Source organism: Micropterus dolomieu, linkage group LG14 (assembly GCF_021292245.1).
Source record: "Micropterus dolomieu isolate WLL.071019.BEF.003 ecotype Adirondacks linkage group LG14, ASM2129224v1, whole genome shotgun sequence".
Taxonomy (NCBI): Eukaryota; Metazoa; Chordata; class Actinopteri; order Centrarchiformes; family Centrarchidae; genus Micropterus; species Micropterus dolomieu.
In genome coordinates, this window is record NC_060163.1 from 12,349,745 (window position 1) to 12,375,212 (window position 25,468).

Here is a 25,468-nt window from a genome sequence, read left to right on the forward strand (position 1 = left end):
TCACAGAGACTGATTAATACCACTCTCACATCTGTCTGTTGAATTTACTATAAGGCTACAGCCAGCAGTTAATTAGCTTAGCTTAGCTTAGTTTAGCATGAAAAGTGGAAACGAGAAAACAGTCTGGACGTAAGATAACTCACATACCAACACCTCTAAATCTCACTAATCTCACTTGTTATATCTTGCATGTTTAATCTGAAGTAGTTTTACAGGTTAAACAAAAAAGACAAAACATTTCAATTTGTGAGCTTTAGAGGTGCTGGTACGCAAATGTTGTTACCTTTGGACAGTACCTGGCTAGCTGTTTCTCCCTGTTTCCAGTCTCTGTGCTAAGCTACGCTAACCAGCTGCTGGCAGTAAGCATATATTTAATAATATTCTGTATTATTTGGACTATCACTGAATTAAACATTAACAGTTTCATTCTTGTCTCCTCAACAATTCCTCAAGTTACATAACTTGGTGTGTGTGCTACTCAAATACATATTTCTTTGAATTCACAGTACCCTGATATTCTAAAGATGCACAGTAGATCTGTAAGCAGATATATAGAATTGCTGATTTTATTGGAGTTGTCATCACATTATTATGTACTAAATCAACATACTCTTTATTTTATTAAAAATACTAATGCAAACCATCACATTTCCATAGACTTACATTAGTCAGTGTTGTTGTCTCAGACTAACAGCTCACTTTTACAGTGTCCTTTCTTATTTATCGGCACAGTGAAGTTTACTGAGGGGGATCTAATGCAATGTCCGCTCTCTTTTTCAGCTCTTACCCCGGGTGCAGTGAGGAGCTTTGCCTCTTGGAGACAATTTAGGAGCATCGGCCCTCCTTTATCCCTTCCTTCCCCATAACCCCTTTCCTTCCTCATCCTCCGCCAATCCTAGCCACCCACAGAACGGCTTCTCCGTAGATACATCATCCACTTGTATTACACAGGAGTAAGTGCTGGAAAAGAAAAAAAACATAAAGGCAATAAACAGAGGAAGACATGCAGACCAAAGGAATGATATTTTTGGAAAACTGAAGATGTAAAGATTTATATTTTGTACATCAAACTTTTAGTACAAGCTCATAAAAACAAGAGGCACGAAGACGTTTTGCACGTATCATCTGCTGTTTCGTTTTCTTTATTAACGTGACACACACACACATTACGGTCTCATGATGATGTGCGAGGTGATGCCCACCATTTCTGAGGATGGGCGAAGTGGGACTGCTGGGGGCCCCTCCTCACCTGTCGGGGCAGGAGGCGGAGGCGCTGGAGGTCCGATGGGAGGTGGCTTCAGTGGGAGGGAGCCCAGAGGAGGAGGAGATGAAGGAGGCAGCACAGGGAACCTGGAATCGTTGATGGTCAACATGCTGACAGAGAGGGAGAGGCTGCTGGAGAACCTGAGAGAGACACAGGACTGCCTGGGCACGGCTCAGCTACGCCTCCGCGAGCTCGGACACGAAAAGGAGTCACTTCAAAGGCAGCTTTCTATTGCTCTGCCACAGGTACAACTGTGTGTATTTGTGTATTTACAATCTGCAAACATGTAGGAATCAGTCGAGTTTGGAAGTGAAAGCTGGCTGATAGAGCAAGTGTGTTAAGTTGAAAACTTTTCCTTGTGAGGTAACATTGTTTGTCCTCGGTGATATCAGTGTCTAGTTATGTATGACTGTTTATCTGAGTGTGTGTGTCATTGTGAAGCGAGCTCATGAGACAGTAAGCCTTCACAGTGACAGTTCATGCAGAGAGACGCAGCTAGAAAGTGGATGTTAAATACTTCCCCGTCTGCAGCTTCAAAGTGTTCCTCACTAATGTTCTTACTAATGCAGAGGGTTTATGTTCCTATCATCTTCTGGCTGTTTAGTCAAAGTTGCATCCGCAATTTTCCTCTTATTGTGGAATCAGGTTTTATCATGTTTGTTGACCATGTTGTTAGTGGATGATTAATGACCCTGGAAGCTAATATTTGTTTATGGCTTCAACTTAACTTAAGTGAATACTTAATTTTCTAGTAAATCTCTTTAGTTTACTGTGTGAAATTTCTAATTAATAATAGCTGGAATTTGAAGATATTATCCTACATTTATTGTATGAACAGCTTTCTCTTTTTTTCACTGGGACAAATCCCCAGCTCTATTCGTTTACATTTGTTTAGTAGTATAGTTTGCTGTCACACTTTAGTCTTTTCAGCACTGTTTGTGAGGCCCATTTACATTGTATTAATCCTAAATCCTGTATAATCCAGTATCAAGAGATAGGTATTTTTACCAAGTTTTTAGATCTAATTTTGACATTAAAATGTGAAAGGAGACAGAAAAGATGACAAGAGCATTTCAAACTTGCAGAGAACATGGAGCATGATGAGTCACCAGAGTCCTTTATTCCTAGACAGACAACATTTCCACATGTTGTTTGGTTGTTATGCCTGTTGTGGTTCAAATTTATAAGAAGTGGATACATAGCATAAAAACCTATGCAATCTAATACAATACAATTTAGTATATGGCTCTGCAATTCCTCCTAAAATATTTGGTGCAAATGACAAGATAATGGCAAAACAACACCTAAACTAACATTTAGCCTTTAGAGCAGTTGGTTTGTTTAATCATCTAATAATCTATTTTGATGATTGATTTATTCTTTACAGTCATTTTTCAAGCCAAACTTCTAGCTTCTCAACTGTGAGGATTGGCTTGCATTTCTTTTACTGTGATGGGATAATAAACTGAATATCTTTGTGTTTTTGGACTGTTGGTCCGACAAAACAAGTGATTTGAATATGTCACCTTAGCCTTTAAGAAATCGCAAAATCGTTGAATTGTTATCTTTAACTAATTTTGTTAGGTTGTAAACTTAACGGTTAATCATTTACTTAAGAGTAAAGGACAGATCAATCGATAATCGAAAGATTTGTTGCCGCCCTAAATACCTCTCCGATGCTATTTCAACCAACAACTGAACAGTATAAACACCACAATGTTAGTTTTTTGTTAAAGGGCTACATTATTGAATTGCATTTAAATGTACAGGTGTTTATGATATTGTGTACAGAACCTGTAAATCGTTATCAATTTGCACCAGTCAAAACCTTTTTGCAAATTTCTTCTTCATATATATATATATATATATATATACAGAGTTACACACAGGTAACTCTGGTACATCAAATTCATTTAAATAAGTGGAACCCATAAACTATAAAGCTAGAGTGAGATGAAATAGAAAAGAAACTATAAGGGGACAAGGGAAGCCAACTGAGAAGCTGACCCCTATCCAAACAAGAAAGAATCCCATAAGGCCAAGAGCCAATGGGCCCACTGTGTCACCATCTGTATAGATCCCTCTCTTCCCTCCTCCATGCAAACAAAGACCAATTTCCTGTGTCTACTTCAGTTTTTGAATCATATTGCAGGTAATCCTGACAGTAAACATCAAACCATCATTGTCATCCTCATAAGCAGCAACTGCCTCTAAGCAGAAGGCTTCAACAGGGTTTTATGACCATGGATTCTGCCAGCATTCTTTGCTGGTCCTTTTTTGTGTTACAAAATGTAAGACAAGCTCTCCTGTTTGCACTCGGTTTCAGCGTTATGCGGGAATTGAAATATGTATTCCCGGGGTAAATGACATATCGATGCTGTGTTTTTGGGGGTCTCTCTTGTGCATTCCAGTGCAGAGCCATTGTGTAACAGTGTGATGTAATCCATCCATGAATGCGAGCTCACAGGGTAGGATGAGCGAAAGAGAGTGGTGGTGGAAACTGTGTCAGTGATTTACATGATTATTATGTAGGTTTACATCATGTACGTCTTCCTGCATGGCTGGTCTCAGGTGTTTCATGAAGTGTGTTTCTGGAAGGCTTTGGATATGTATATTTTTAGCATTATGTGGCTGTGTATATGTGTGTGTGCTGAGAGCACTGAGAGCGGCCGATAATGTTTAATTTTCAGAGTCACAAGATTTGGCAGTGTCTAGCCTGAATTATTATTTGTTCCTTCAAGCTCTCACCGCAGCTCAAGTGGCTGAGCAGAGACCACTTACACTAATAAAACCATACATTTAAACAGTTTGTTTTTTGTGCCCCTGAACGCAGCTTGTGTGTTCCACAGGAGTTTGCCGTGTTGACTAAAGAGCTGAACGTTTGCCGGGAGCAGCTTCTGGAGAGGGAGGAGGAGATTGCTGAGCTCAAGGCAGAGAGAAACAACACACGTGTAAGATGTTTAGCGGCCATTTTGCTTATTAGCACTGTAACAGCCTCTGTGTTATCTTCCTCACCCATTGTGGTTGTGTGGGTGTGACACTGTTTCATTTGCTTATGGGGTTTTTTCCTCCTTCACTTTCTCTTTCTCCTGCACATTCTCTTTTCTCTTTGTGACTCCCTTTTGTGTCTGTATCTGCTTTCCTTATCTCTCCCACTCACTCCTTGTCCCTTTCTGCTATCCGGAACTTCCTCACCACCCAATTTCATCGCATTGTCACTCTCAAAACCCCATGCTCCTCATCCTCTGTGTCCCCGTCCTTCAAATTCCCTTTCTTAATTCTCTTCTTCACCTCTTTTCATTCAACTGACACCTCCCCATCTCCTTCCCCTTTAACCCACACTCACTGTAGTTGTTGCTGGAACACCTGGAGTGTCTGGTGTCTCGTCATGAGCGCAGTCTGAGGATGACGGTGGTGAAAAGACAAGCCCAGTCCCCGGCAGGAGTCTCCAGTGAGGTGGAAGTCCTCAAGGCCCTTAAGTCTCTGTTTGAGCACCATAAGGCCCTGGATGAGAAGGTGGGTCGAACTGTTGTCCTTTGCAGTGTAGATCAGGGCTTAGAGTCAATTTAAAGTGTCATTGACCAATAGGTAATGTGAAGATACGCCACATCGTGTTGTGAGGTTCATGCTCTGTTTACCTGTGAGCCTCCCAGGTTGTTATGGTGGTTTAAATCAGTAAAATTTGATGGAGAAGGGAAAAGAAAAAGAAAAGGGACCATTCTGGGAGAAATTGAATGTCACTGCCAAGAAACAGTATTTGGAGAAACTAATAACCATAAACAACCTAGATCTGTATGACTTGGCAGCCCAAGCTGGGATTACAGACCCTGACGCACTACCTCCACTCAAATACCCATGCATTGTCAATTACCTGGTTTTTGGACTGAAGTGCGTACACTATGAGTGAGTTTAAAAGTTATAAATGACTAGAAGCTCATGAGCAGTTTTGCAGTGGCTGGGTGCAAGATCTGCTCATTCATAAGTTATCAGTCTAAGAGAACACAGTCATACTCGCAAAGGTAAGATGGCACTGCTAAAAAATACAAAATGCAAAACATTCAGCTATGTTATTTTATTGATTCATACGCAGTGGGTTTGAATAAAAAATATTTTATATAATCTTGGACCTTGTTAAAAAACACAGGTTTTTCTACTTGCAGTGGGCAGATATATTATAAGATTTACTTATCATATTTTTTGAAAAAAGATTTGATCATAATCATTTTGAATGTTCTACCTCAGATTTGTTAAGTTTAACCACACAATTAACCATCTGGTTTCTTCAGTTTTACTTAGGAGCAAAAATCAGCCTTAAAACTTGAAAGAAATAATCATTTGAAAATAATCATGATAATTATCAATATCAAATGGTATTAAATTTTTTTATCGTGAGAACATTTTTGGCCATATTGCCCATATTCCTATATTGTGTGCATTAAAAGAAGGCAGCGGGGTCTTCACAACATGGTGGTGTAAACTTGATGTTACCCATAATTCAACATGGTGTGACGTCAACATCACATTCCCTATATTTTTAGGAATTTTCTGACAACTTGTATGTGAAAGGGGTCGCCTCACCCGACTCTGCAGTTCCTCTTAACTCTGCGGAGCTTGATACCATCTTTCAGCTCACTGTTTTGGTTTTCAGGCACTCAACTTTACTGATTTGGTTCACACTCACCAATATCATCTGAGCTGTTTTTGGTTGCAGAAAAGTTAAGTCAGTTAGTCAGTTAAATTAGCTAACCTAGCACCAAATGGCAGGTGAACATAGTGGAGCGTTTAGCAGCTAAAGATCCAGATATTCCCCTCAGGAGGTGATGAGACCAGAAACACAATGCAAAATGAATACTAATGTTGCTCTCTATCTGCTTAATGTGTAGCCTAAATAGTTAGTTTGCTAACAAGTTAGTCATATTAGCTTGAAAGGTGATACAGTATATCAGTATTGTGGTTACAGCTTGTTTCCGCTGCCACCAAGTGGCCAAAAAAATCACTACACTTACCGCAGGGAGCTATCAATAAAGTTTCTTTTGACTTCATTTATAGCCTGTTAGCATAGCCTATCAGGGTCTTAGGTGGCTGCAGTACATTAACATTTACACGCACCTTTTAGCACATTTAAGACTGTACAATATAATATCGGTTTTGTGAAGTGATATAAATCAGAATAGGATAGTTTTAGCTCACAGGTTGCAGCTTTTGCTTTCTCATAAATGGCAAATGGACCTGTATTTATACAGCACCTTTCTGCCGACCACACTCAAAACGATACCAAGCTCACCCATGCACAAACACTCACACACTGATGGCCCAGCCATTGGGAGCAATTTTGGGTTCAGAACTTTTCCCAAGGACACTTAAACAGGACTAGGGGAGCTGGACAACATGCTCTACCACCTGAGCCACAGCCCTATAAGCAAATACACATTTGATATAACCTCTTAAAATCATATTTTATGCTAAAAAGAATTAACAATGGGGCAGATGAAAAGTAAATGCTAGATATTTCTGTTCTGAGCATGCATATCATCACGTGCTACTCTCAAAGCTTCCTCCTACACTTCGCTGCAAGTAGGAGTAAGTTTCTTGATAAATGTCTTTTAATCTTCACTCTTATTGAAGAATGTTTAATCGGAATGATCCCGCCAAAAATGCAGGCGTGGAATCAATTGAATGGCAATGCAGTGCAACTTATGCACTTTATGAACCTTTTGTCGAATGATTCTGTAATGATGAGAGTGTTTTGGTCTCTTGAGAAGTGTTTCATTGGTTCTCTTGTAACTTTTTCTTGCCCTTTCTAGCAAGCTTATCAGGAAGCACAAGAATATGTCTTTAGAATACAAAGGCAGCTTGAATTGTAATTTGTGAAAACCATGATGGTCCTGATATCACTTATACCACCTACAGGTTCGAGAGAGGCTCCGTGTTGCCCTCGAGAGGGTGTCCATGTTAGAGGATCAACTTGCAGTGTCTTCTACAGAGGTAAAGTCCAATATGAATGATTTTCTGTGTCTCAAGGATACTTTAGCTCGGTGTAAAGAAAAAAAAATTCATTTGTATCGTCTGTTTGCCCATTTTGTCTCCCCCTTTCTAGGTAATCTCTTTAAGAGACCAAATTAAAAGACGTCAACAAGGGGTGGACGGCGGGAAAGATGTAAGGGAGGGTTTTATGCATGTTGGTTCCAGTTGTTTTTGTGTATGTGTTAGCGTCCAGAAAGTCAGTAGAAAAGTAGATGTATGGGTACCACGGTGTGTCAGTGTGATTTTAAGTCGTAAGTCTTACCCCATCCACATTTATTTCAGCTACAACCTCATCTAGTTCAAACTGTATATTTTTCATCACCACTTTTTGTCTGTATTGTAATCATTCCAGCGACTACCCAATGGCCCCTCCACTGGTTTGGAGGATAGCGAGGTCGAAAGGCAACGAGAAGGAGAGATAGAGCGGCAGAGAGCTGAACTCTCCCAGCTGAGGGAGAGGCTGGCCCTCATGTGCCGGCAGGTGAGTGTATGTTTCTATAAATCTGTCATGGTGAGGACCAACATGAGGTTTTGGAACTTCAGAGTTCCAAACATTCCCGCTTATGTTTTATTGTCTGATTATTTTACTGTTTTTATGTTGTTGCTTATATTTTATTGTTGTTTCTTTGCCTTCTTACTCTAGCCTTATTTCAAATGTTTTACTCTTGTAAAACACTTTGTTACCTTAATATGTGAAAGGTGCAATGTTAAATAAACCGTACCTACTTACTTTACATTTTTGAAAAGCAAGGACATCTTCACTGCTTCGAGGGGATATTTCAGTGTTAGCATATGGCTAGGATTAAATGAGAAACCTAAGCTGAAATGTTTCAGTTACATAATATATTGTGATCACATCATCTGTGTGATTGAGTGTAATGAAACACTAACAACAGTGCATTTGTCTCTGGTTGAAGGCTTTGTCATACTTTGCCACTAAGAAATTCCTTGCTGGGTCACACTGTCTAGTTGATGTTGCTAGTGCTCTTCAAACTCATCACTTCAATAAATGCTGTTTTTGAGATCATGTTACCTTGATAACATTTTCACTTTTTAATGTGAAGCACTATACAGTAAAACTTTACAAATGTACTCATTGTCTTTGCTGTTGTCAGAAACTGCAGAGACTTACACATTGCTGTTTTAAGGTTAAAATAACTATAGGTAGAGGTAAACATTAGGGGTAAAGTAAAGGTTGATGTAAGTGCTGATTGTTAGGAATATTTTGGGAAATAACATACAGAGAATCTGAAGAAAGAGAGGATCTAACTACAATATGTCTGCTGGTCTCCCTCTTCCCTCTTGTGGCCAGTAAGACCATTACAGCAGCTTCAAAAAGCCATACTATTACTCTAAATTGCACACTAAGGCTGCATTTGAATTTAATCATAGACTGTCCAACAAAGTCTTGTTTTATGGCAGTCAAAAGTATTTAGGTGAAGATGACCATAACTATAATTTTAACATCCTGACTATCTGTTCAGACGATAAAAGGATTTAAGAGTACATTGAAAACTAAAAAGAGCACATTATGTCGCCAGTTTATTGTGTATTAGATGCGTCAGACTCTCAGCATGTTACACTTATGTCAGTGATGCTTTTCAAGAGTTGTACATTGAGCAGACAGCCACTCGTAATGAATCACTGTCATGTCTATTTACAATTGGTGCTGTGGCAGTTAACACTGACTCACGTAGGTTCAAACTGTGTCATCTTGTGTCCCTTTGTGGTGTCACGTCAGGTTGGGGAAATAGAGGAACAGCTTGCGGCCGCCAGGAGGGAGGTGACGAAGTCGGAGGAGGCCAATCTGAAGCTCCAAAGGGAAGTGAAGGAGGTCTGTATTGGGCCAATCTGTCTCTTCCTGGCCAAGACCCTGAGCTCCCTCGATTCCCGTAGCTCCAAGTGTAAATTTGAACACAATGGGCATATGTTGGAGAAGTATTAATATGCATTATTTTCGAGGTAATAAGAGGGAAATTAAGAGAAATTAAATGTTTGAGGTGGATTTTTGCTTATTGTCATTATTGCAGATATGGAAGTCTAAAATAAATGCAATTGTAAGGTGATTGTCCACCTACAGTATTAAAATGGGCTACTTATGCAGGACATCCACACATTAAATGTGTCTCCTCCAGTTGGGTATCTCTTACCTAGCTATCAGTTATCATGTAAATGTGTAATAAGAACTGTTATCTCATGTATATCATGAAAACCTCAACTGCATATCATCTGGTTTCTTGATACATTTTTGCTTCCTCTAGGCCCTTTGCCAAAGAGAGGACATGGAGGAAAGGATTACAACACTGGAACGCAGGTAACCTTTGCTGTGTTTGTAGAATCTATTCTCAGTTTTAGCGAGGGTGTTTTTAGAAAACAATTATTTTTGAAATCAGAATTTCAGAATGAGCTGTACTAGCAGAAAGGCCATATGTTTCACCTGTTGGCTGACAATGTGTTGCGAAAGTGTCCTGACACCTCTTTATACAGTCTAAGGTTGTTTTACATAATTACATTTGCAGTACATTAATATTAAGAATGCAGCAGTGTGAGAAAAGCAAAAAGCAGTTTGAAAGCTTGAGGAGTTACCTACTACAGTGTGGACAATTACTTGTTAGGTTTGACGTACTTTAAATGTTTAATTGAAGAGTTAAGATCAGAAATGAGTAGTTTGCCCAAGGATATGTAAAATGTACACATGAATACCATTACAATACAATTCAAAATTCAAACTATCTCCAATGTCAACAATGACCTTTTAATATCAACGAATAATGTTTCATTTCTTTCCTTATTACAAAGAGTACCGTCTTTTACGGCATTATCTTTGATTGATGACACGTTCTAGTGTCTTTTTAGGAGACTGATTTGTAAATAAAAACTCAGCCCTGAATAGCATCTGCAGGCTTCCTCACGAGGTGGATACAGCACCAACACCTCCACCAAGACAGGTTCGGGCAGGTTCTGTGCTGCTTGAGATGCAACATGGGGGCAAAATTCTGCATTTCACTCGCTACTGCTTGTAAAGCTTAAATGCTGTGAGCGCACAGTAATATCTGATGACAACTCAACTGAGCATTTTATCATTTTGTTCAACTCAGAGCATGTCCCATCTGGATTTTGGCAGTTAAATAGAAAGAGGACACAGTTTAGTGGTATTTTAGTGAATAAATCAATCTGAAACTGTTAAAATGAGAGGGACAGAAATAAGATTTTGAAAAGTCCCCAGTGGACATTACGGCCCTGCATATAATCACATATATCATATGTTATGTTAAAGTGGCTGAGAAATGCAGCTCTAATAATTCGATGACGACTTGGTGTTGAATGCAGGTACCTCAGCGCCCAGAGGGAGGCGACTTCTCTCCATGATATCAAAGACAAGCTGGAAAATGAGCTAGCCAGCAAGGAATCACTGCACAGACAGGTAAAGAATGTTTCAAACAATCCAGTATCCAACTACGCTGTGTTTGATGGAGTTACACTGTACAGATATGTTTTTGTCTGTGTCCAGAGTGAAGAGAAGAACAGACAGCTACAGGAACGTCTGGATGAAGCCAAGCAGAAGCTCCAGCAGACCCTACAGAGGGCAGAGACACTGCCTGAGATTGAGGCCCAGCTTGCTCAAAGGGTTGCTGCTCTCAACAAGGTACTTTGAGTCAGGGTCAATCAGATACTGTACCTGACTGACCAGGCAAGCTGCCATTCAGACTCAGTGATATTTAAAAGCTGGATTTGTTTGAAAGTCGGTCATAGCTTCTAACAGTTGATTAAATAATCAGATAATAATGCCTCTTTTGAATAAAAATCCTCAAGCTTTTATTAATATCTATTTTCAGTCTCTCCTACATCACAAACAGGCGCATCTGGAAATATTTTTATGCTTCCTCTAATTTAGGCAGAGGAACGCCATGGAAACTTTGAGGAGCGACTGCGGCAAATGGAAGCTCAACTTGAAGAGAAGAACCAAGAGCTGCAGAGGGTAACATTTGTCATTGTTATTTTATTTTTTCTACTTGGCTACATTTCCCATTTTAAGCTAAATTAGTTTGTTGTCCACTTTTTTTTTTTATCTTGAGCACCTCTCTTATGGCTTTATTTCAGGCAAGGCAGAGGGAGAAGATGAATGACGAACACAACAAGCGCCTCTCAGATACAGTGGACAAGCTTCTGTCTGAGTCCAATGAGCGACTTCAGCTCCACCTCAAAGAGAGGATGGCGGCACTAGAAGAGAAGGTAACGACAAGACTAATTAGTGGTGCAGAATATTTTGTAATATAATGGAAAATAAGAATGGATAAAAAAGGATATGTATTCTTCTTCTCTCCTAGAATGCTCTCTCAGAGGAACTGTCCAATATGAAGAAAATCCAAGATGATCTTCTAGCTAATAAGGTAATATCAAACTTTTCCCAATAACTCCACGTTTCCCTACAAACAAGAGACATGATGATTAACAAATAGTGGTAATTTTCCCCTGGGGAAGAAAAAATAAGCTAATTATACTATTTTCCTCTGTGCTGTAGGAGCAGCTCCTTGCTGAGCTGGAGCGAATCCAACTGGAGCTGGATCAGCTGAGAGGCAGGCCTGGCTCCTCTTATTCCAGGTTAGCCACAATGAACCTTTAAGGGAATTTATTTACACAATATAGGACATATATTTTGTGAATGCCCAGAGAAAAATAAAGTCTCCCAGGGGATACTGTATGTACACTGCTCCTTCTACAAATATTTGTTTACTCCCCTGTTTAGTCGTAATGTATTTCCACTAATATCTATTTTTTTTAAATTAGTCATGCTGTATCTAGAGGGTGTTGTTCTGGTTGACAAATGTGCAAAATATATGCAGTTTTAATTCACATGGTTACAACTCTTTTAATGTTTGTGTTTGCGTCGCATCCTGTCTGTTGCAACTTTACACCCAGAAAATGGGGACATTGTGAATTTCAAGTACTATGGCATAACTAATGAATTCTGGATCTCACCATAGGACGGGCAGCGTGAGCTCACTTCCCTCCACCCTTTTTCGAAGATCTCTTCCAGGGAGCGCCTCGGAGCTGCGGTACCCCCAAGGTGGAGGCTCATTGCCGGCAGGCTACGGCAACTCCTCTAGTGGGGTGGTGGTGAGGCGAGCACACCGTGGCCGGTGGGGGACTCCTAGAGATGATAGTAACAAGGTGTTAATCTCACACTAGCATAATGATGATGATGATGGTAATATCATTTGTTATGAGGATGATAATTTCCTGCATCCTTCCCACCATTTTTCCCTCTTCCCAGTATGGAGAGTGGGACAGTGGCACCATGCTGGGTCCGGGATTTGAGGGTGGCGTGGAGGGAGGCTGCTCTGACGACGAGGATGACAGGGAGACTCTGTTCGGATCGGAGCTGCTCTCTCCCAGCGGACAGACAGATGTACAGACTTTGGCCATCATGCTACAGGAGCAACTGGAGGCCATCAACAAGGAGATTAAGTGAGTATTATGAGACTAATTTGAGATCCCAAGGCTATCTGTTTCACCTGCATTCAAAATTATGTGGGCTTTCTGTTGGAATAAAGATCGGATAGATGTAGAGATTTAAAAATCTTTCTCTCCCCTCCTCTCTTCTCCTCTCCTCTCCTCTCAGGCTAATTCAGGAGGAAAAGGAGAGCACAGAGCTGAGGGCAGAAGAGATTGAGAGCCGGGTCAGCAGCGTGGCCCTTGATGCCTCACCTCTTCCACCCTCCTCGCTGGGAGGACGGGACAGCGTTGGGAGGGGTTACATGACTCCCTCCATCACCTCCTCTACATTGGCATCTCCCTCACCACCCAGTTCTGGACATTCCACCCCCCGCCTGCCACATTCCCCTGCCAGGGAGAGTGACAGACAGGTATGGTGTCGGAGCTGTGATGTAAGCCACAGATTTGCTTCAAATGAGGATAGTTTAGGCAAGACCCTGTAGAAAATGACCCAACTCTTTCCACCCTACAGAATAGCAAAGATGGTGAAGAATGTAGAGCACTTGCGCTGATTGACTCCACCCCTCCTCCTGTTCCTCGAGCCCTACGATTGGATCGAATGACACACACTCACCCGGGGGCAGGCCTTGATGACCACCGTGAATTTCGCAGGTACTCTCAAGAAGGTTTACTCATAAATTGTTTATTGGGCTAACAAACTATATTTGCTCAGTGTCTATGTTGACTTCACTGTTCTTCCTTTCGCTGTCCTTCTAGTCTCTCTGCTGATGGTGCCACCACTGCTAGCCAGGATTCCCTCCACAAAGCCAGCAAAAAGAAAAGCATTAAGTCGTCCATTGGTCGTCTCTTTGGCAAAAAGGAAAAGGGGAGGATCGGTGCACCTGGGCGCGAATCTGCCTCTCTGGGTCAGTGAACAGATTGGAAACTACTCATTCACAACGCCATTTTGTTGTCCAACTGACAAATGTATCTGTTCACAGTAAGAGAATCATCAACAGTGAGGCTGATACATAAAATAACAATTATTTTGACCTTTCCAGCCTCCACACCCTCTGATGACCTGGGTTCAGCTGACCCACTAGGCCTGACTAAAATTGGGACTGGAACAGTGGAAAAAGACCGCCGTAGCAAAAAGAAGTGAGTCATCGTTCTACACACTTCTCATGCTATACAGAGATCTTTGAACCCTCCTGTACAGGGTGTTAGGAAATGGCCCAGTCAGGTGCCATCGGTAGAGAATGACGCTAACAAGGCTTGGGCTGGGGTTTTGATTCCACTTGAGCCATTCATTTATAAAAATATATGCCCTTGTGGCCCGCAAGGCACAAATGTCATGGTATTTAGCATCTCAGGTTCAACGGGATTTTCTATTTATAAAAGAAGACAGTGGTGAGGTGCGATGTGAAGAAATTAATCTCTGTCAAACTTCTGCTTTCCACTCTCCTTGCCAGGCACGACCTGTTAGAGGAAGCCTGTCGTCAGGGTCTGCCTTTTGCCTCATGGGATGGCCCGACTGTTGTTACATGGCTTGAGGTACGTCATTGCACACTGTCCCGTTAAATAGGAGGATCAATTCAGTTTGGTGTATGTATAGTCTGATATAATGTGTCACTAATGACTTTATATAGATATCCAGCGTCTTCACCTTAGAAAAATAAGAGTGTGGGGTTAATTTTAGTAATAGTAATAGGTTAGGGGTTAGGGCTACACAGCAATGGTATCATCATTACAAGTGTTGCTGTTCACATCCTCTTTCTGTTTATCCAGCTGTGGGTAGGGATGCCAGCATGGTATGTGGCAGCGTGCCGCGCCAATGTGAAGAGCGGCGCCATTATGGCTAACCTGTCGGACACAGAGATCCAGAGGGAGATTGGCATCAGCAACCCTCTACACAGGCTCAAACTCCGCCTGGCCATCCAGGAAATGGTCTCCCTCACTAGTCCATCTGCACCTGCAAGCACTCGCTCTGTAAGGCTCAGTGCAAAGCAAGATATAACTGTAAACATCAGCAAACAAAACGCAATGGTGTGTCCACACAGCTGGGACTAATTCATGGATTCAAGGAAGAAGACTGATATTGCATTTGTTTACTGTCATTACAGTCGACCAGTAATATTTGGATGACACATGCTGAGATGGAGTCTCTCACTGCTGCCACCAAGCCAGTAAGAATATTAAATTTCAATTAAATCTAAACAGAATTCAATATTTTAGGATGTTGATTTGGTTTTTCAAAAAAAATACATTATTTTCTGTATTAAAGCTGGGGTAGGCAGTTTATTTCAGAATTAGTTTTGCTGTATTAGTTGAAATTGTCTTTGCATCTCGACAGCAATCAATAAATCAAATCCTCTGAAACAAAAAGGAAAAATCTAGCTTCTCTTGCTAGTTTTTCAGTGTTGCCTACCTTAGCTTTAAGGCATGTAATATAATTTGTTATTTTATGTTTTGGCCTCTTTATTCTTAGCAATATGACCAAAGGTCTCACATTGATGAGCTTTTTTCTTTTTCTTTGTCTCTGATTAGGCATGTTTGGCTACTCCTTTCCCTTACTATTCCCTCAAAATCTGTTTTGATGTAGTGCTTTTCCAACTAATTCTCACTCACTAACAAAACGTTTCCTCCTTCTGCCTTCCCTTTCTTATCTTCTCCATTCTGTCATGACACCATAACTCGCACACACACACACACACACACACACACACACACACACACACACACACACACACACACACTCCCCCTGGTGATCTTCCCCTCTCTTTGCAACTCTGTCCCTTTTCTCTCTCATTTCCCCTCTGCCCGAAACACAAGGAGCAGAAGGAGTTCAGCTGGGACCAGGTGAGTGTCTCGCAGGTGACCATCACATATAGTGTTGAATAATGTGACATTCATTACAGACAGGCTTAACCAGTCTGATGTTAGGTCAAGAGGAAAACAGATTATTTCAGGATAACACTATGGGATGTGAAGGGAACTCCCTAACCATGTTTTTTATCACAAACATGACTTATTGCATTATGAACACTATTTATGCAAAATCCCTTTTCAAATGTGATGTGCTAGCTTGTGTGGTTACGTAATCTATTATCCCTTCACACAAACACAAACTGACAGCTAGTGTGGACTCACGCAGACTGTCATTTGTAGCTTGTTTTCCGTCAATTGAAGGTAAAACTGGTAAATCTGTCTCTCATCATTTGGTTATGATGAAAACCAGAATGGCTCTGGGACCACACAGAGGCCAAGTGAGGACCAAAATTTAGGATTTTTATTCAGCAGCAGTGACATTGTGTCCTGTCTGAGTATTAAATGGAAAATACCCTAACCGTACTACTTTCTAATAAGCCACCATTATAAGGGTTTATAAGCTGTAATTATTGGTTGACAAATTATTTGCTAATGCTATATAACAAATTTTGGGTCAGCAGGTTGTAGAAAATCGTCCTACAGCGTGACACTTTTTCTGTCCTGTAGCCCTTTTCCATTAGGTTAGTGGTCAAACAGTCCATTATCAGGTCTTCCTGATAAATTTAAAACAGTAGTTGGCTCAAAGAGCCCAAAAGTTGTTATTAATGGCTTATAACTAGTCTGTAAAGCATTAGTTAGTTATTTATTAACCATTTATACAGTAATTAGTTGCCTTGTAAATGGTACCTAGTTAGGAAGTGGTATCAATCTGGCATAGCTCAAAATTCCAGTATAACTCAACTGAGTGATGTTTTGCATGGCTGGCCAGAGATGTAGATAGAGTGACAGAGACTTTTAGGTTACACTTTAAAGGGGCCCCCTGTTTTATGTGCTTTAAGACCTATGAAACTTGTGTAGTTGAGTAGGAATATACACATATTATGTGGGGGTCTCTAGGAGTCCCCCACATAAAACGGCATCAAAATACATAAGAAAACAATTTAGTTAGTTAGTCAGTTTAGTGTGAAATATTTGGATGTATATACAGGTCATAGTCCTAGATGTTAACAATTATGGGATTGTTTTGTTTTTTACTTTCTCTTGTTTTTCACGCGCCTTGTTTGTGTTCTTTCCCTCTATTTATCCCCCCCCCTCCAGATCCTGGCCTATGGAGACATGAACCACGAGTGGGTGGGAAACGAGTGGCTGCCCAGCTTGGGTCTGCCCCAGTACCGCTCCTACTTCATGGAGTCACTGGTGGATGCCCGCATGCTTGATCACCTCACCAAGAAAGAACTGAGGGGCCAGCTGAAAATGGTGGACAGTTTCCACAGGTCTGAAAGAAACATTCATGTGTCATTTGTGACATTTATCAGACGCATTTAATCTCTACTTCATCTTTTAGAGCAATGTGTCCTTCTCATTTACAGGGTGAGTCTTCACTATGGTATCATGTGCTTGAAGCGCTTGAATTATGACAGGAAGGAGCTGGAGAGGAGGAGGGATGAGAGTCAACACCAGAACCAAGGTGAGGGCTGTGGTTAATAGCTGGTCTATATTATATATTGGTCTGTATTATACATTGAACTGGTGATAACTGACTTTTTGTGTCCTTACACTTTCTGTGTACGTACAGATGTAATGGTGTGGTCCAATGAGCGTGTGATGTGTTGGGTGCAGTCTATCGGTCTGAAAGAGTTTGCAGACAACCTATTAGAAAGCGGGGTGCACGGGGCCCTCCTAGCGCTAGATGACACCTTTGACTACACTGATTTGGCCCTCCTCCTCCAGATACCCAATCAGAACACACAGGTACTCCGCAGTTACATCACCTTTATTGGCAACTTGACAATGAATGTAGAAAAACACCTCTGTAGTGCACTTGTCTCACAACTACTGTCAGAAATTGTCATTGCCACACCTTCTGTTTGCCTAACACCAATCTTAATTGTGAGCTTAAAACCATGTTTGTCTCTCTTTTGCAGGCGAGGCAGCTCCTAGAGAAGGAGTATAATGCTCTCATCTCCATGGGAACAGAGAGGAGGCCAGATGAGGTACGACAAAGCAGACTGTCATTAGAAAATCAATCAAGATAATCACTCCTGCCAGGAGGCGGGAGTGTGTGTTGATTGTAACCACCCTGACTAAGACTATTTTACTTGACAATAGGGCCTTTGATCCAAACTTGTCAATTTTCATCCCTTGTTAAATGTGTCATGACAGGATAATTTCCTTTCTGTGGTAAAATAGCAGACTGAAATATCTGTCTTCCTTGAAAAGAGAGCCTTTATGGCATCAGTGCATGTACCAATGCTGGCAAACTGCTGACATGTCAAAGTGGTTCAGCTGTGTTTACACCAGTGCTAATTGCTTAGTTACAGCATCTACTAAAAACTGTGCAACTGTGGTATACTGTCACAACAAATCCGGCTTTGTCAAATACTACTTTGTTAAACCCTACGAATGCATAATGAATAAGGCCTTGAAATTGATACCCTCAACTGTGAACGCTGTTATTTTTAATCACTGTTGTTACTGTTATTGACCATACAGGATGGCACGAAAACATTTACACGGTCACCATCATGGAGGAAGATGTTCAGAGAGAAGGACCTCCGCGGCGTGACCTCCGACTCCTCAGAAACATTACCTGCCAACTTCCGTGCCTCTGCCATCTCGACCCCCTCTGTCACCCTGAGAAAAGTCCAGAGTGAAGGTGAGGAGATGCAGCTCACAGCGGCTGAAAGATCAGGCATTACACAGAGGTTTCTTCCTGTTTAAAAATTTGTGAGGGAGAGAGATAAAACAATCTGCATTTTGAAATGTTAAACGAGTCATACTAACAAACTAAGTCAAACACAAATAAAACTGTGTGACGCAGAAATTACAGCAAAAGATGGTTCCGCAATCAAGTCTGTGTTACTTCAGCCTGATGTTATTTGTTTATTTAGTGGAAATAGTGGTGATGAAAGTCAGCAAAAGAACAACAACAGAAAAGGTGACAAAGGTGGACATTGGAATCTGGAGATTTAGTAGCCATTTGATTGGTCAGGGGTCTCCAAATCCAAATCAAAGGACAGAAGCATTTGATGATTCGTTCAGGAGCTTATGTTGAGATGTAGCATGAGATCTACTATATATAATGCCAAAAGAACAAAAAGAGAATGGGAAACAATCTTCAGCAGGGCAACACAACTAACCATGCAGTACCAGACAGTAACTCTTTGGAGCCTAGTATGCAAATCAGTGGTGATTCTAGCACTTACTAACAAACCACAAATGCTTATTAGCTACAAATTTTGCGTAAGTCACACTACAGACAACCATTTTTCAAACAAAGTGTTTTCACTACTTTTCTTCCAAGCTGACATGTTGGTTTCAGTCAGTACTAGTAAATCCAGCCTTTAGAGATTTAAATATTGTGATTGTTATTCATCAACATAAACATTTTGTGGTTGTGTTGTTGGTAAGAGTTGAGTGCAGAGACTGTGCTGTTGTTGGTGAATTGTTTGTTTGAGGCTCCAGCATCAGCAATTTCAACCATATCGTATTAACAAATAGCAGTTAACAAGAGTTCTGGGGAAAATTAAGCCTAAAACAGTTAAACAGTCATGATTATTGTGAAAAGGATAGTGCGCATTTGGAGCTGTGGTATGTCTTTCAGCTATGTTATGTTTTGATTTTGGGACACTTCAACCGTCCCAGAGAGGCTGGTCTTTTAGATATGAAGAAATACAGGAAGTGCCCCATACACAGCCTAGTCAGGCAAAAAATCTGTTTAAGTGGTGCTTTCGGTAACACAGTCTGAAATTTCGGGCAATTTCAACATGTCAGTCAGATATAAACAGCCATTTCAATATGAGGAAACTGTCAGCGACATAGCTATTTGGCTCACACCAAAGGGTGAAAACAGGATTTTAAAATAAATAGTTAAGTGTTTTGGTTTATATGCTTATTCTTGCAGAGAGTTGGATCAAATATTAACTCCACTCTCTTGTCTCTGTGGTAAATATGAATTCACCACCATCAGCTGATTACTTTAGCTTAGCCCAAAAGCTGGGGGAAGAGGGTGTCAGCTAGCCTTATTAGCTCACTAGCTCACTAATTAACGTGTTTAGAGGTGCTGGTAGGCAGATTTGGTTACTTTTGGGCAAAGCAAACTAGCTGTTTACCCTTTTTCCAGTCTTTGTGCTAAACTAAGCTAACTGTCTGCTGGCAGTATTTTTAGGATAGTAGCTCCACTGTACAGATGATGCCTTACAGAACCAATACCAACACTATTCCTCACATATTATAGTATAAAACTAAAGAAGCCTTTTGGATTAAAGGCAATATATCTACAATTAAAACCACAGTTTCCTGATTTTGAGTCAGTTTCAAATGTTGTGGTGGCTTTTTGAATACATTGTTGGACCAGTTAGAATCAGAACAGAAAACCTACTAAACAAAGTATATTTTTACAATTTTGCATTTTTCAGTTTGAACTACTACACTGATTTAGGTCTGTTTTTCCACATTGATTCAAATTTACTAAAAAGCTTCTTCTCTCTGTCAGTAAACTCTGGTCCAAGAGGAGAATCGGGGTCCGTGAGAACATATTCCTGCTAAAAGATAAGCACACCAGGTGAGAAAAGCACCCTCACTCACGACTGTATCGGGGGATAAAAATAGCTTGTGTGAACACTAAATCACACATCTCATCTGAGCAGGAGCTATTACGGTTCTTTAAGTGTGTTATATTGCATTTTGTAGAATCCCCACCTCCATCCTTACCCAAGGAAGAACCACATTTTTGAAGAAGAAAAAAAACTGGACACTAGAAGATGACCAACAACATTCGAGCCAGATGTCTCGAAGAATTAAAGACAATGAGTGAATGATGTATGAAAAGATGATAAAATAATGAGTGGATGTCTGTTTATCCATCTCTCTCTCTCTCTCTCTCTCTCTCTCTCTCTCTCTCTCTCTCTCCCTCCCTCTCTCTCTCACACGCCATCTGGATCCATAGTTGTGGCATGATGCTGTTTGATTCTGTAGAAAGTGACCATTGCCTATTGTGAACACATCTCCTGTCTGTGCGAGATGGCAATACTGACACAATGAGTTTATTGTTTTGAAATTGGAGACATGCATTCCTGTTCAAGATCAAGGGAACAATACCCCAACACGCATCCCTGCGGGTGATCTTCCTATGATTTAGACTGATAATAGAACATACTCTGCCTAGTAACACCACAATGCAGTAGAGTTTGGGGAGAGGGAGGTTCAAAGGGAGAAGCTAAGTGTACACAGGGTGAAAAGAAATGTATGTTCTTAAGCCATAACAGACATGAGATGCACAAATGTGAATTGGACAGACAATGAAACAACTAGCAAAGTGCTTTATGACAAAATCCTGTTCAAACTGGGGCGGAAAAAAAGAGTTAATCATTTGTGTTAAATATGCATGCCAAAATCAACCATTTTAGAGTGAACGTCATGATATCAATCATCTAATGATGTGAAAGCTTGGTTCAGGACTTTGTAAAATGTGTGTATTTTATTTTTATCATTTTTTTATGATAACTGCTATTGTATGTATGTACAGTGTGTGTGTGTGTGTGTGTGTGTGTGTGTGTGTGTGTGTGTGTGTGTGCGCGTGTGTGTATGTGTGTATTAAACCGTACGTTCATTTCATACTTAGTTTTAAGACTGACTGTAATTTCATTTTAGGTTGAAAAAGGAAATATGTTTTAAATTATGGACATTTAAGATATGCTACTTGTATGTGTACATTTTGAAAAAAAACTAATTGTGTTATGATTTAAATTCATATTATTGGAGAGTAGTGGTGATAATTGAATATAATATGATAACAATAATGATTATGATTGTAAAAGCTGTAATTAAAAAACATACCTGTAACTGCTACTGAAGGAGTTATTTGTAGTTTACTCTCACGCTGACCGGTTACAGAAGATCACAGGTAAGTGGATGTGGACACATTACAGTTAAACTCTGCTGTCAGGGGCATAACTAAGACCTGGACTATACCAAGAGACACGGTTTGGTGTATTCATGTTTTTACCTTTTATTTCAGTGTTTAATATTGTCGTTTGGGGTGGAAAAGTCATGTATTCTATGAATACTACAGTTTACGAATAACGTTTATTTCATTCAAAGAAACTGCACCTTATATTTAATGAATAGAAATAAACATAAAAAGGACATGATGGTCTTCTTGTTGGGAGTTAAAGCCCTTTATTATTGATACATAATGGCTAAGAAATTGATTCAGCCATATTCTTCTAAGTAGCCCACAACATACACTGCATGTTTTTGCTCAGTCACAGGTGAACTGATCACTGACTTGAGATGAGCCAAAACAGGAAGAGGAAACCCCAGTGTTTCTTAGACATGGCGAAGGTTATAAATAGTACATGTGTTTGTATCCTGAACAGGTGAGTCATAGTGCGTATATGAAATACAATGGGGAGGCCCAACAGTGCCTTCAAGTCAAAATAATCTGTTTTGGATTAAGTGTAAAATGGCATTTTCTCCCACATATTTTTGAAATGAGCACATGTACACATGTACATACCATGATGGTGCAGCTGTGCAGGAACTTCCTGTGAGAAAGTGGTTATGGAGGCTTACAGAGTAAACAGAAAATAGAGTCGGGCCATCTCCTTAAGGAGTCCCATATTTAAAACTGTATCCCGTTTATGAATCACATGGAATTAATTTGTTTCAGAAGCTGAATTAAATGGTTTTGTTACCCTGAAGGGTGAGCACGGGCACACAAAAACATGAAGGAAAATTTTTCTTTAAATTTCACTTTCAACAATCGGAAACATTATTATTATTATCAAACATTATTATAGCAAGCTTCATTATTAAACACAAACATACATTTTAATGAAACTGTCACAGATGATCCATATGTAATACTTAATAAATGTAATACACAATACTTTCTCTGATGTGATAATAATTTAATGATTTATTTGATTTTAAAAATAGTATACTTTTGCAGTGTAATAACACTTTATGACATCTTAATGTAGCTTTCAGACTCAGTTATGACATGTGAGTAAGTGAACCTACATCAATATACATGAACTAACCCCTGAAGTAGCATCAAAATGAACGGAAACATGCACTTTGTGAAGTGAAAGTTAAGTTTCTTGGTGATGTGTGTTTCTGTAACTTGTGAGTCTACAAGCTGACGTGCAGCCCCTCTCATGACTGCACAGCTGCAGTCACATAAACACTTGTCTTCTGCTTGTAAATCAGTTTCACCCACCGTTTCCCTCATTTCTCCCTCTCCAACACACACATATCAAAATAAGATAAACAACGTAAAACCCACTCATAATTGTTTGTTATACTTTATTTGGCAGATGACGTAGAGAGATACGGTTGTGTTATATCTTCTTGCGGTTGTGACATGTATATTTTTGTGGAAGTGGAAGCCTGAATGGAAAATCACCCTGAGTTCCTGTAAGCTGTTTTGTCCACAGGTGACAAAGCATAATTACTGATATTTGTCAGTCAAGTCAAAACAAAGTGGCTTATCACGCTAAAACATGTTTTTAAAAAGCTAAAATGGAAATTGATAGTGCAATGTCAGAATTCAGTAATAGGAGGGATATTGACATTTTTGACATAATACAAATACAAAAAATAATTCATTTATTGTATTGTTGGAATAGGATGAGAAATAAAATTGTAGCTTATGTGTAGTTAAGCAAGAAAATGAACTTTCATAAATCACACATACAGTACAATATACATTATTCAGAGGTCCTTGAATTATGTAAAATAATTCAATATGGAAAAGTCAGTAAAATCAATATATATATATATATATATATATATATATTTATGTGCTAGCATTTACTTCATAGCTAGTATTTTATCCAACCTGAACTTCTGGGATTTTACAAGAAACACTTGCTGTAAACAACACGGAAGAAGCCCATACATAGTGTTTGAACAGAGGTCTTCCTCTCAGCATTAAATCACAATTTAATTGTGTAGAAATGTCTGACTCATACGTAACTCTCATGGAGTAGGACCTCCTTCTTCAAACTGCTTTATAAGGGCAGAAAACGTTCCCCTGTTTAGAATTTGATTGAAAAGAACTTGCTCGTACAGAGCCATATTTTTCCAATTTATTGTTTTATATTATTAAGGCTATTTATTTTTGTTTGTTACTTACTATTCTTCTTTCAAAGCTGCCTTAATCTTTTTTTCCAAATGTTTTTGTTTCCACACATCTCTTTCTCTTACCTGTCTGCGTTCCTCTTTATCGTCCCACTTCCTTTCTCTCTGACACTTTATCTCGCTGACTCCAACCCTCTCTTATCCTTTAACAATCAAGTCAAAGAGGGGCACCTATACACAGGTATAACACTAATGATTTTAATAATTTAGTAATAGATTGAATGCAAACATGGGAATATTGATAAAATAATTCGGCTCTTAAACACCTTAAATTTTTCATTATGTTGTTTTTTCTTGTCGCAGGTAATCACAGAAGAGGGATGTATTTGCAGATGACCCTGGATGGGAGAGTATCGGGAAGTAATGCCCCAACACTTTACAGTGAGTATTTGCCAGATAAACCAGTACCAGACAGCAGACGATGGTCCAATTTAGGATATTTTCCTTATACACTGGATAATCTGATGCCCAGAAAATAGAGATCAGCAGGTGATTTGTAAAAAGGACACATCTATTTATATTTCTGTTTTCAGGTGTGCTGGAGCTGAAATCACCTAAACAAGGCCATGTAATCATCAAGGGAAAGTCATCATCTCTGTTTCTCTGTATGGACAGTGTAGGCCATTTGATGGGCCAGGTAGAGAAAGCAAAGAACAATTAAATATCCTAAGGTCTCTCTCCTTCCTGTCCTTCGCTGACAGTTTATATCTGTTCTCCTTTTCAGAGGCAGTACACAGAGGCTGACTGCACCTTCAGAGAACTGCTGTCGGAAGATAGCTACACCCGTTTTATTTCCTCACACCATGGATTTCCTGTGTCTCTGGCATCAAAACATTCCCCAGATAGACACACAGGCCCCTTCACTCGATTCCTACCACTTAGGAACACTTTGACAGAAGAGAGTGTGTCTGAACAACCACCAAACATTTTCAACATGGACTCTGATGATCTTCTTGGAATGGGTCTAAATGCTATGGTCAGTCCTCAGTTCTCAGTGGACAAGTAAATATATGAATTCAACAGATCTAAAGCTGTGTGTGTACCTTCATAAACTGTTATATTGACCACATACAACCTGCAGACTTGAATTTGTTTTGAGATGATTAGCTTGGTCGTTTTGGATCTCAACATGTTTCTGTGATGGTAATATTAATGTAGCTGTTAACTTATATATTTATTGTGTGTGTGGTGTATTTCTAGTGGTTATTTAAAGACTGAATCATTTTGAGTACAACTTCTGAGATTTTATGGTTAGTAGTTTGAGCATGTTTGTGTCTGAGTAAGAAATGGTCAATGTTGCAACATATATTGATTTTGATGTGTGAGGCTTTTGGAGTTTCTCTAAATCAGATGTGACTGGTCCAATAAGCGTGTGTTTGTACTCGGGTATGTTTATCCGACTGGAGAGAATGAAAATAAACCTGATATAAATTTCACTTTTGTTTGTCTATCATGCATTGACACAGCAATTTAATGAAACAATTACAGGAAGGATCAATTGACAAAATGGGAAGAACATATTCTGATCAATGATCACAGGTTTCATGGAGGAGTAGTGATGAAATGGGCTGATTATAGTGAGAGCAAGAGCGCTCTCTAGTGGGAGAA

General features: G+C 39.8%; 1 protein-coding gene across 1 annotated transcript; it reads left to right on the forward strand.

Annotated features, from left to right (window-relative positions):
• The first annotated feature begins 1,176 nt into the window (after nucleotides 1-1,176).
• Nucleotides 1,177-24,179, forward strand: LOC123983413 (liprin-alpha-3-like). The gene is made up of 33 exons (XM_046069667.1): nucleotides 1,177-1,509; nucleotides 4,114-4,215; nucleotides 4,616-4,780; nucleotides 7,175-7,249; nucleotides 7,362-7,421; nucleotides 7,641-7,769; nucleotides 9,030-9,122; nucleotides 9,550-9,602; nucleotides 10,619-10,712; nucleotides 10,800-10,934; nucleotides 11,184-11,267; nucleotides 11,390-11,521; nucleotides 11,617-11,679; nucleotides 11,811-11,890; nucleotides 12,274-12,460; nucleotides 12,564-12,757; nucleotides 12,912-13,155; nucleotides 13,257-13,396; nucleotides 13,502-13,650; nucleotides 13,786-13,882; nucleotides 14,197-14,278; nucleotides 14,513-14,713; nucleotides 14,848-14,910; nucleotides 15,557-15,583; nucleotides 16,811-16,986; nucleotides 17,083-17,180; nucleotides 17,289-17,464; nucleotides 17,638-17,706; nucleotides 18,206-18,368; nucleotides 20,208-20,276; nucleotides 20,405-21,617; nucleotides 21,979-22,092; nucleotides 24,164-24,179. Exons 1-30 carry the CDS (start codon nucleotides 1,177-1,179, stop codon nucleotides 20,258-20,260), a joined length of 3,717 nt encoding a protein of 1,238 aa, XP_045925623.1. The 3' UTR covers nucleotides 20,261-20,276; nucleotides 20,405-21,617; nucleotides 21,979-22,092; nucleotides 24,164-24,179.
• The last annotated feature ends 1,289 nt before the right edge of the window (nucleotides 24,180-25,468 follow it).

Bases quoted from the DNA above. Each gene is read 5' to 3' on its own strand.
- LOC123983413 (XM_046069667.1), top strand. From the start codon at position 1,177: ATGATGATGTGCGAGGTGATGCCCACCATTTCTGAGGATGGGCGAAGT. The intron at 10,935-11,183 runs GTACTTTGAGTC...CCTCTAATTTAG, and splicing joins GGGTTGCTGCTCTCAACAAG to GCAGAGGAACGCCATGGAAA. The intron at 17,465-17,637 runs GTACTCCGCAGT...TCTCTTTTGCAG, and splicing joins TACCCAATCAGAACACACAG to GCGAGGCAGCTCCTAGAGAA.